The 12,176-nt window shown below is 42.4% G+C and overlaps 1 protein-coding gene across 2 annotated transcripts in view; it reads right to left on the bottom strand.

The window, feature by feature from the left end:
- Positions 1-12,176, bottom strand: part of PCSK6 (proprotein convertase subtilisin/kexin type 6) — a 357,311-nt gene that overhangs the window by 139,633 nt on the left and 205,502 nt on the right. For both annotated transcript variants that reach the window (XM_077473028.1, XM_077473027.1), the window contains exons 7-8: positions 7,238-7,410; positions 836-1,048 (exon numbers count right to left, since the gene is read on the bottom strand). In XM_077473028.1, the coding sequence (XP_077329154.1) occupies positions 836-1,048; positions 7,238-7,410 (386 nt within the window). The remainder of the gene's footprint in view (positions 1-835; positions 1,049-7,237; positions 7,411-12,176) is intronic.

The raw sequence follows: 12,176 nt of genomic DNA, 5'->3' as shown, positions 1-12,176 counted from the left end.
GTGTTTGCGCCCAAATGCTCGATTAGCATACGACATCAAGAGACTTCATACAAGCTGTTAACAAACTGGTAAAATACACCATCTAAATTGCATAAATGGTTCCCCATGGTATCAAACCTATGTTGGAAATGCAATGGGGTAGGTTTGGCACACCATATATGGTGGGACTGCGACTTGATACTTCCATTCTGGCAAAAGGTTGTGACAAACACACTGAGACTTCAATTTCACTAACGGCAGCTTGCTGCCTATTCAAAAGTAAACCCTGCTTTACTTTGCTTGTTTTTTAAATATTGTCATAAAAACAATGCATTAGCAGTCATTCAGTATTGTAATATTAAAAACGCTTCAGAACTACCTTTGTTTCGTATAAAAAAAAAAAAAAAAAAAAATCTTCTGGGAATCGGCAGCACCATCTTTTGTCTTTGCTATGGATGTAATTTCCACCATTCCTGGGTTCCCCTGCCGAAATCTCGCGCATGCGCGATAGCGGGAGAACCAGGACACTGAGAAGGAAGGAGCGGTATTGCGAGCCTTCCTAGCTGTGCGGCTCTCGATGGAACACACATACCCGGCATGCTGTTAGGGAAATGGCACATATCGCATGCCGCAAATCGAATGACAAACTGGGCATGTGCCGGTGACGTAGTGAAAGTTTAAAGCACTAATTGTGACAAGATTAAAAAAAAGTAGGTGAAGTGCAACAGGCAGCAATCAATAGCCTGACAAATGTAGATTTAAATATGATAAAGTTTTGGCAGAGAGTTTACAACCACTTTAAATATTTCAAAAGGTACAATGAAAAGATAAACTATCCTTAACAAGATTCACTTACTATCTTCCTCTCGTAGAAGGCTCCACTGCTGTATGTTGTAGCAAGGGTGGAGGCACACTCTTCCAAGTACCAAGGCTTGTAACCATTCTCTGTGGTGCTGCTAATGGAAATGGTGTAGACACTGTTGGTATATCCATCACAGGAGCAGTAATCTCCTTCCCTACCACCGTTACCGGATGCCCAGACAAAGATTGAACCAAGCCCTTTACGGCCCTAAAACAATAAAAAAAAAAAAATATGGCATTAAGCTTTTAAACTTATTTACTTACAGCAGAACTTCAAACAATTCTATGTCTTAGAGAATGCATGGCCCATGGAAAATAAGGAAAGGACTTACTGCAAATCTATTAGGGGCACAAAAACAAAAATTGTCTGAACCCGGAAGCCAAAACTGTCATACAACAATGTACATATCTGAAAGCCCCCATACATAGGAGTGATGTTCTATAAAAGTTAAAGTGCATTCTCACGGTCATGTTTCTCAGAAAAAAAATGAGCAATGTAAAATTCAGTAATTTCTATTCAATTTTACAATACACCAAAACGGCTAGAGATTATAATAGATATATATATCTATCCATACACACACACTAATAATTTATATATATATATGTTTATTTTTTTTAATTCTTAGCAAGTCAGGACCAGAAATGTAAAATTTCCGTAAATTTTAGAGCCATGGGAATAAAACTTTTCCTTTCCCCCCCCTGAAAAAAATAGAAATTTGAGGGGGGGAAAAAAAAAAAAAACAGTGTGGAGTAGTTGTACAAATTGAAAGTCATTTTGTTACACTGGGAACGTGGAATGCAGTGTAAGTAAGACTATTATGCTTGAAATAAAAAGTGCAGCTTATTCAGTAAATAAACTAAACCGTTTTTTTTAAATTGCATTTTTTTTTTTTTTTTTTGCAAATGGAACAAGGAGCAGCAAAAAAGGACTGTACATGTTGAGAAGATTTCACCTATACATTAGAACAGGTCACCGACCCCTTTCCCTCATATTTATAAACTTCCTGCCAATATGCATTATCAGTTAGTTTTTTAGAAATTATTTTCAAAGAAACAGTACTACAATTCCACAGATCAACAGTTCATATTGAATATAATTGTCTCTTGTGAAGTGAGCTAATTGCATGGTTAAGACTTGTCTTCAGAAATACTTCTCTGTTGTAGTATCATTAAAATTATATAATATTATATTGCATCAGCGAGCAACAGTTTCTAATTTTTCAATATTTTTTGTAACCAACCCTGGTTAGGGGTCCAAGATGTAGAAAATCAGAAAGAGGATAGAAACGAATGATCAAAGGAGAAAGAAAAAGCTCTGTGGGGGTAGTTAGTGGAAAAGCTACAAGATGCTGGGGGGGGGCGACGACTGTTCTTTGTAAATGAATAAGGGGTCCAGACTTTCCAATATTTCTCATCTTGCTCTTTTAGCACCATGAGAAGGTTCTCCATTTGTTGAATTTCAGTTATCTTGGCTGGCCAATGTGATCTAGCTGGAGGGCTTGGTGCTCTTCCACAATTGCAGGATTCACACCTTCGTTGCAGTTATGAGACGTTTTAGGAGTGAATTTTTGTATTTTTTTAAATGGATAGAGGGGTATCATGTAATAAGAAAGCTGCTGGGTTCTGTCCAAGAGGCACTCCTGTGATTGTTTTGAGTCAGCTACCATCATCCAAAATTCTTTCAACTTTGGGCATTCCCAAAATATGTGAAAAAGGGTGCGCTCAGACTCCAGATAGCGACAAAGTCAGATACAGAATACATGTAATAGAAAAGGAACAGAGGCTTAGAGAACTGTGAAATTGCTCAGGCAGTGTGCGCAACTGCCTTGACTGCCTGAGCAACTTCACAGTTCTCTAAGCCTCCATTTCTTTTCTATTACATGTATTCTGTGTATCTGACTTTGTGTACCCACCTTGACTTTGTCTACCGTTTGTGCTTGCCTGCAGCCTGCCCTGACCTTCGCTTGTTTCCTGGAATCCCTTCTGTTCCCTGTCATTGTACTTTGCACAAGTTAGTGTCTCTGCAACCTCAGTTGGGCATACCTGGGGACTGAAACCTGGTCCCAGTTTGATGGAAGGCCATCTCCACCATCAGAGGCCCTGATGGAGAAGCAGGCTGAGGCTTGGACTCTATGCCCCGAGTTGGACACAGCACCAGTGAGCAGTTTGGAGCTATAGAGCCAACTTAGAATCGGAGGTGATTCATATGCACGGCTGACCGAACTTCATGTTTTACGAAGTCAACATTATACTTTTAATAAGGACTATATACCAATTATGTTGGACTGATCTTCGATTGATTAGGATGTCATTGTTATATACACTATAGCACTTTATGCTTCACATTTGTGGCACTATTATATATATATATATATATATAAAATCTTTAAATGTTTGTTAATCATTTTCATTTTGTCTGTGGAATGTGACACTTAAAGTGGTGTTGCCACCAAAAAATAAAAAAAGTGCTTAAAATTCTTAAAAAATAAAAAAGTTACTCACCTCTAAATACCTGTTGCTAGGGGGTCCCTCGTAGTCTGCCTTCTATCTTGCCCGGGCTGGTGAAATCACTGCCCCTCGCGCCACACAGTCATCTGGGACCTGTCACGTGTCCCAGATGACTGTGCGGCGTATTACGGAGCCCTGTGCCGCTCGCGCATGCGCAGTGGGTGCCCGGCTGTGAAGCCACAGCCGGGTGCCCACAGTACGAATGACGGCGCCGCGAGCAGAGAACGAGGAAGGGGCTTCGCTCCCCCGCATCGCTGGACCCTGGGACAGGCAAGTGTCCGATTATTAAAAGTCAGCAGCTGCAGTACTTGTAGCTGCTGACTTAATTTTTTTATTTTTTTAGGGGCACCCCACTTTAACACAAATGTTATCACAGCAATCAAAGGACTTAGCGCTGTCAATATAGTAACGTTAATTTTCAGTATCTTTTGAACAAGTGGTACTATATGCCGTTTTGATATTTTGATTATGATAGCAGCTCTTATTTTAATTGTAATTTTAATTGTGAACATTTTCCATTGAGCGCTGGGATCAGTGATATTTATCGGTGGATTTCTATCAGTGGTATTTGAATCAAAGGACTCTATAAACGTTTTTGCAATATATTTTGTCAGTTTATGACATTTCATTTTTTGTTGTTTCATTATTGCAATTTTGCCTCTTTAAAATCATTGTTGGAATTATCAGGAGATAGCGCAGCATAGTCATTTTCAATCTATATTGTTTTCACGCGGCTTTATGAGACGTGATTAGTGCTAGCAGCTGTCGATCATTACTACGCACCAATTTCAGCTTTATTTTTTATATTTTTATTATTTTACTTTCACAACAGGTAGCTCACAAGATCCTCACAGTTTGTTTTAGGCTATAAACACTATGATGTGATGGTAGAGAACACTAAAGGTTAAAAAAAATGTACTAAATTTGTTAGACAAATTTACCCTCTTACCTGCCAATTAAAGTGATTCTAAAGCCTAAACATTTTTTACCTTAATGCATTTGAAAAACAGAACAGTGTCTGAAAAGCAATTTTCAAGTCTTGCCACATATTCTCAATTGGATTTAGGTCTGGACTTTGACTGGGCCATTCTAACACATTAATATGCTTTGATTTAAACCATTCCATTGTAGCTCTGGTTGTATGTTTAGGGCCATTGTCCTGTTGGAAGGTGAACCTCCGCCCCCAGTCTCAAGTCTTTTGCAGACTAACAGGTTTTCTTCTAAGATTGCGCTGTATTTGGTTCCATCCATCTTCCAATCAACTGACCCACAACATGATGCTGCCACTCCCACGTCTCACGGTGGGGATGGTGTGTTCAGGATGATGTACAGTGTTAGTTTTTCACCACACATAGAATTTTGCTTAGGCCAAAAAGTAAAATTTTGGTCTCCCCTGACCAGATCATCTTCTTCCACATGTTTGTTGTGTCCCCCACATGGCTTCTCACAAACTGCAAATGGGACTTCTTATGTCTTTCTTCTTGCCATTCTTCCATAGGTCAGATTTGTGGAGAGCACGACTAATACTTTTCCTGTGGACAGATTCTCCCACCTGAACTGTGGATCTCTGCAGCTCCTCCAGAGTTACCATGGACCTCTTGGCTCTTCTCTGATGAAAGGTCTCCTTGCCCGGCCTGTCAGTTTAGGTGGACGGCCATGTCTTGGTAGGTTTGCAGTTGTGCCATACTCTTTCCATTTTCGGATGATGGATTGAACAGAGCTCCGTGAGATGTTCAAAGCTTGGGATATTTTTTTTTTAGAACCTAACCCTGCTTTAAACTTCTCCACAACTTTATCCCTGACCTGTCTGGTGTGTTCCTTGGCCTTTATGACGCCGTTTGTTCACTAAGGTTCTCTAATAAACCTCTAAAGGGGCTTCACAGAACAGCTGTATTTATACTGAGATTAAATTACACACAGGTGGACTCCATTTACTAATTAGGTGACTTCTGAAGGCAAGTGGTTCAATTAGATTTTAGTTAGGGGGTTTCAGAGTAAAGGGGGCTGAATACAAATGCACGCCACACTTTTCAGGTGTATATTTGTAAACAAAAATGTGAAAACCATTTATAATTTTCCTTCCACTTCACAATTATGTGCCACTTTGTGGTGGTCTATCACAAAAAAAAGAAAAAAAAAATACATTTACCCTACGTTTTTGGTGGTAACATGACAAAATGTGGAAAATCCCATGGGATACAAAAGCTTTCAAGGCACTGTACATCAACATTTTACTTGACAGATCTCTTTTCACTATAAAATGTTCCATAGTAATTGCATATTCCTCCTCTACATACAAATATTTCTTATGCTTTACAAGTCATCTGCCCAGCAGAATCATTAATAAAGGACACACATATGGAGACCTTGAGGTTCCGCCAATTCTGAGCCAGGACAATCCAGCCCTGACAGCACTGGACATTCACCAGTCCCACACAGCTGCGACAGCGCCCTCCACTGGGAATATTTGGACAACTTCTCCAGTACTTAGGCTTGTAGCCAGCACGGGCACCTCCCCTCCGTGCCTTATCACATTTACAGAGCATGTGTCCAATGTGTCAGCTGCATTCACACCCTGACCACAAGGACCAGTGTCATAGAAAATCTTGTTTCATGACATCATACCACAACAGGAGGAGGAGGACCAGGACATCGGAAAATCTTACTGCACACAATATAAATATATTTGTGCTTTGCCTCTAAACCCGACCACTGTGTAACGCTGAGCTGACAAATGTTGACAAGCCCTCAAAATTTTTAGGCCAAGTATTTAGATTTCATAATGAAATCACATTGGAGAATACACAGACGGCAAAGAATAAAATTCACATGTAGAGAAAAAAAGAATACAAACATGAGATTGCAATACATGACATTGGGGTTGATATACTAAATCTAGAGCGTGCAAAAACTGGTGCAGCTCTGCATAGAAATCAACCAGCTTTCAGGTTTTATTGTCAAAGCTTAATTGAACAAGCTGAAGTTAGAAGCCAATTGGTTTCTATGCAGAGCTGCACCAGTTTTTGCACGCTCTAGTTTTAGTAAATCAACCCCATAGTATAATTACCAAAAGCAAAAATGTATTTTATTGCAATTCTTAGATGTGGTGCCTGCATTTTTTTTTTTTTAGGCGTTTTCCCTTTATTTTCACTTGGTGATACAGCCAATAAGTCTGCTAGGCTGGCCATAGATGGTGCAAATTCGCACAATTCCCCCATCAACAAAGACAGTGCTGACAGGGTAATCCCGCCCTGCCAAGCAATTATCTTCTCCCGGCGAGGAGGGGGGAGTGGTCGAGGGAAACCGTTCTCACTGGGAGAAAACTTATTATTGCTAACGGCTATAGCTATATATAATCACAAATCAAGCGGACTGGTTGTACCCAAGTTGACCTATTAACTTGGTACATTCAGCCTGCCCATTAATGGTTCGAATTTGAACCGTGTATAGCCGGCCTTAGTGTTCAACTTCCTTTAAAAGGCCATGCTGTCTGGCAAACTATTTACTGCTGACGGGTGCTTACAATAGTCATTTTTTACTTGTATTATGTAAAATATTTATCCCAAAAGCAGTGGCGGCTGGTGCCTGATAAGTCGGGGGGGGGGGGGGGTGTGGAGTGGGGGGTGGCAGACAGACCTGGCCACAGACACCCCACCAATAACTCCCACCCGCCGGCTCTAGCTGTGCGCTGCTATCTCTGTTGTATGCCCCAGGGAGTGCATGCAGTGCGCATGAGCGGGGTGATGTACTGGTACAATGCAGTGCCCGCTCAAGCCACCAGATAGCAGTAAAATTACTGTTGGATGGCGGCAAGTGGTTAAGTTATCAGATCCAGCTTTCTGCTTGAACACATCAAAACTAATACAAAACGTGTTAAGTTCATCACCTTTTTAATGCCTTCCTCAAAGGCTTTTTTGGCCAGGGGTCCAGGCCCATCCACAGTCTTCCCATCATCATCGGGGCCCCAGCTTGCACTGTAGATGTCAATGTAGTCAGGTCGGATGCCAAGGGATTTCGCTTCAACAACATCCGTTACATCCCCATCTAGCATGCGAATTCCTGAAAAAGGTTAAAAAAAAAAAAAAAAAAAATGTTAAATTCACAAAGGGGGGACAACATTGACCTATGGTCAAGTGGCAATGAATTTAAGTAGCCAAAACTGTTGGAGACAAAGATCAAGTGAAGTGTCAGCAATATACGAGCAAAGCCCATATGGTTACACTTTCAATGACAAGAGATCGCTTTCACTACTACACTGAAACTAAAGCTCAAAAGTAACAACTTGTGAAATTTAAGAAGCAGTCTCTCCTGACCGCAAAACCACAATGTTTTTGACTGTAAGAGCCAAGGATCTCTGTTAAATTTGTACCGAAAGCAGATATTTGCAGTTTTCTTATAACAAGCCTAGCATCACTCTGCATACAAATAGCAAGACCTTCCAATTTAATTACGAGGGCAGACAATTAAGCAGTTCTACTCATTTCGCCGTTCAGTGCGCGCTTGCTTGGTCACTGGAGAAATCTCTCAGTGATACTTCAATCATCCAACCACAAAACCACTCTGTTTTCTTGCGCATACCAACAGATTTTATAGCCTCGCTTGCTATGTCTAAATGTCATGTATCGCTATGCATGCATTTCTACTAAATGAGCTCTGTTTACAAGACAGGGCTGTTGTATAGGGAAATAAGATGGTTAAGGAACATTATAAACCAAAGATATCCAACTTTAAAGAGGAATTGTAGAAAAAAAATTTTGTTTCAAAAATCTTGGGTCTTTCAAAGTTTTATACAATATATATGAATACATCAAGATCAAGTGCGATAAAGGCAAAGAAACAGAAGCAAAGTTTGCTAAAGAAACGTCAATTGGTTGCAACAACGAGGACCATAAGCAAAAGGAAGGGTCATGGGAATGTTGAACCCCTGAGGCTCCACAACCAGACAGGAACAGATCAGGGGTATTAAAAATGCCAATGAGGAGTGCTCCTCGTCGATAATGAGAGCCTCTGCATGGGATAGAGAGGGGGTGCTCCTCAGTGCATGAGGGGGGTAGATAAAGTTGGGTATAGAGGGAGAGTGGTTAAGGAGTAAAGTGTTAAAGTGGTTGTAAACGATCACCTTGGAAAAAAAACCCATTCAGTTTAACATAGAAATGAAAGGCAAAAGATTTTTCTGTAGATAAAAAGTGATCATATTCCCTCTGTTCTCAGCTGCATAAGAGCTGGGGGAGGAAAAACAGCAGCACACTGAGCTTTCTAGTGAATGGCAGCTGGGGGTGACAGGACAAGTCCGTTTATTGGAGCAGAGTACACAGAGTTCCCAGCACAGCTAGAGAACTGACCACGGTGTGCTCTCCTGCTTAGTGGTCAGTTTTTAACAGGAAATCACAGGGACTGGTAGGAACACCAGAGAATTAGAGATTTCACATAAAGGAAGTAATACAAAGAGCAGGATACTTTCTCATACAAGTACATTGTACAGCAAAGATCTCAGAAATAAGTGTTGGGGTAACAAACGCTTTAAGAGAACAACATTCCTGGGGGGGGGGGGGGGGGCAGAATAAGGGGCGATAGGGGGTTGGAAAGCCTGTGAACAAAGAGCTAATCCTATCGATAGCAAACAGTGATCACACCAAGACTGAGGTACAATCTCTACTCAAGCAAGCATTTCAATTATCCATGGGTCCCAGTCCTTAAAAAAAAAAAAAACACTTGGCGTGGGAATCCTCTAGCATGGCAGTGAGCTTCTCATGGACTATGGTATCCATAAGCCTTCATTGGACTTAAAGAATGGTTGACATCAAGCCTTGACTAACATCTCAAGAACGTAAACCCCACCAGCTTCCTCTGTCTGTGGAGAGGGTTGGATTGGCCTACGTAGTAGGCCTTCCCATGGATTACGGGGCAGAGAGATATTTAATACTGCTCTAATTATATATTTTTGTACCGTACTTTAACTCCATATAGGGATACAGAAGGATAACCTTTGCAAAGTAAGCCGCTCTTTTGCCTTTAGTACATCAACCTCTTCGTAGCTAATAAAAAAAAAATAAATAAATAAATAAAAAAAAAAAAAAAAAAACACTCCTCCTCCTGGTCAAAATGAAGCTGGTCACAAAAGCATGCAACTCCTCTCAGAGATTTTTTTATAAGAGCGCATTTAATACATTCCAGTACAGTAGACCGCACACTCGAGAAATACTCCTATCTTGGAGGAAAGATCTTATGCAAATTGAAAATAGAATAAACATGGAAGTATCAACATGTTTATGCTCAACTTTGTTGAGAATGCCTTGAAAAAAAAAAAAAACAAAAAAAAAAAAAACAAACACATTACATACAGAACCTTTCACCATTGTCCAGTGCCAACTTCATCATCTTTCTTGCACTGGTTCCCAAGTCAGCCACTGTTGGAGACACTGGGGGTTAATTACTAAAACTGGAGTGTGCAAAAAGACGGAACTTGGCAATAAAACCTGGAAGCTCATTGGTTTTTATGCAGACGCTTACATTGAACAAGCCAAAGTTAGAAGCGGATTGGCTACACCATGGCACAGCTGCACCAGCTTCTGAGTGCTCCAGTTTTAGAAAATGTACCCCACTGTCACACCGTTTCAATAAATATTTTTCTGTAGGCTTATATGTACATTTAACATTTTATGAATGCCATTTACTTGTAAAAGCCTCCCTTTTGTATATACCCCAAAGCTGGGAGACTACCATCCAGCTCCGCCATTTTGAATGTGATGTCAGCAGCCTTAGCACCACCACTTAAATGATGCTCTATCGTATTACTCTTTGCTTCTCATACAGCTACTACAGAAAAAGTTATGTAGCTAGGTGGGGGTCAGAAGAGCTGGACCACCAGATGGTAATTACACACTCCCAGAGGAAACGAGGGCTATGACATGCAAGGAGGGAGGGGGTTGTGTTAGGATATTGACTCTCCTAGGAGTAGTTAACTTTTTTAGCTAGTTCAGAGGCATACTGCAAGTAAGCATATAAAATGCATGAATGTTTGTGCTTTTATCTGAATTTTTTTTAAGTCTGTGGATGAGGACTATCCTATAACAAAAAGTCCCAGCAGTGGCGTAACTAGAACCTTCAGGGCCCCGATGCAAGAAACCATGAAGGGCCCCCCTGAACCCCAGCCAGGGCCCTTCCCTCTGAGTCCGGCGGTGGAACTCCAGGGCGTGGTCACAGGTATGACCTTTGTGAGCCCTGTAGTTCCTCCACTGGTATCAGTCATCTTTTTTTATTCGTTTTTTTTTATTTTTAGGTGCCCCATTCCTGGCCCTAGGCAGGATGGGGTCCCCGTCCCCAGAAAAGATGAGGTCCTTTTCTACAGGGCAGATGAAGTTACTGCACCCAGGTGAGAAGCGGTCCCTGTCCCCAGGGGAGGTGGGGGTCCCTGTCCCCACCTGAGAAGGGGTCCCTGTCCCCAGGGGGAGATGGAGGGGGTATGTAATGGTGTGTGGGGGATGGGGTCCTCTCACTCACCATGAACAAGCTGCAGGCAGCGCACTCATCCATGTTGGCCTGGGCTCCATTCAGTGTGCTGGACGGGCAATCAGCATATCTCCCAGAAAGACCTTTCATCATCTGTGTATGACGGGGGTGGAGGGGGGCTGGCAGACAAGCCTGCAGTGTCCTCCAGGGAGCCGTCTCTCATAGGGCTGCACTGCATCTGTGTGCTTAAAGTTTGTTTACCTGGGAGAAGTATGCAGTGCAGTGTGGGCCGGACTCAGGGGGGGGCGGGACCCTGGCTGGGGAGAACAGACATCGGACTGAGCGGCAATGCATGGATCGGGAGAGGGGTACTCTGAGGATCCGGCTGAGGACACAGGTCATGCGGGGAATGCACAACTAAAGAGCAGCCAGTGCGATAGTCGAGCATGGATCTCTGCTAGTCACCCTCCACCTCCAGCAACCCGTGTGCATGGTGCACTGGTACCCCTAGCTGCCTATGCTGCTGCCGGTCATATGTAGAGGGGGCTGCATGGGCCCCCTACAGCACAGGGCCCAGTTGCAGTCGCGACTGCTGCACCCCCTATAGTTACGCCCCTGAGTCCCAGGCTCTAGATTATAGGCGATGCCCCAGGAGGGAGCGTATACGCTGAGGTCACCCCCAATTCAACAGGAATGTCATCTGAGAAGACATGTTGTACCGTATAGCAGAAACACAATTAAGCCCAAAGCGTACTCTGAAACAAAAGTAGTTGGTGCCAATGACAGTTCAGGTGGCCAGAGGTGACCAAGCCATTGTAGGTGGGTAGTGGAATGAGACCAAAGCACCATATTGGTGCTTTAGGAGCAGGAACAGCTGTGGAATGTTGATTCCTCTAAGATGAAATAAAAAAACCTAGTGGAGATTATCATCGCTCGACTCCCTTAGCTGCAAACCTTACCATGAGAAATTGCATTTGTGGGAAGATTGAAAAGTCACCCAACTGTCCCAGGGGTCTTCAAAGACAGGGTCACACCAGAGGCTGCAACACAGCTCTGGATCTGAAAGGGACTCTGTGGCTAACATGGTACAAGACTTGGAAAGCACCCCAGTGTAGAGGTCAGATAAAGCTCACATCTCAAAGGTAGCCCTCTATCTTCAAGACCAGCAGGGTCCTTCAAAGTCTGAACAGCAGTCTGTCTCCAAATAGGAGTGTGCGTATTGCCATGGGGACATTGCCATAAGATACAAACAGAGGCTGCCTTTATTAATCTCCCCTTTTCTAGTTCCCTATAAATCATTCTGATCTACTGCAGCTGTGAGCTTCGTAATGGCTTTAAAAGCCCATGAAGAGGTTTCCGATAAATATATGGGGGGC

Source organism: Lithobates pipiens, unplaced genomic scaffold (genome assembly GCF_037356315.1).
Source record: "Lithobates pipiens isolate NorthernLeopardFrog02 unplaced genomic scaffold, aLitPip1_a1.2 Scaffold_8, whole genome shotgun sequence".
Lineage (NCBI taxonomy): Eukaryota > Metazoa > Chordata > Amphibia > Anura > Ranidae > Lithobates > Lithobates pipiens.
The sequence above is the reverse complement of the archived record's forward strand: the minus strand, read 5'-3'. Positions and strand labels throughout refer to the sequence as shown.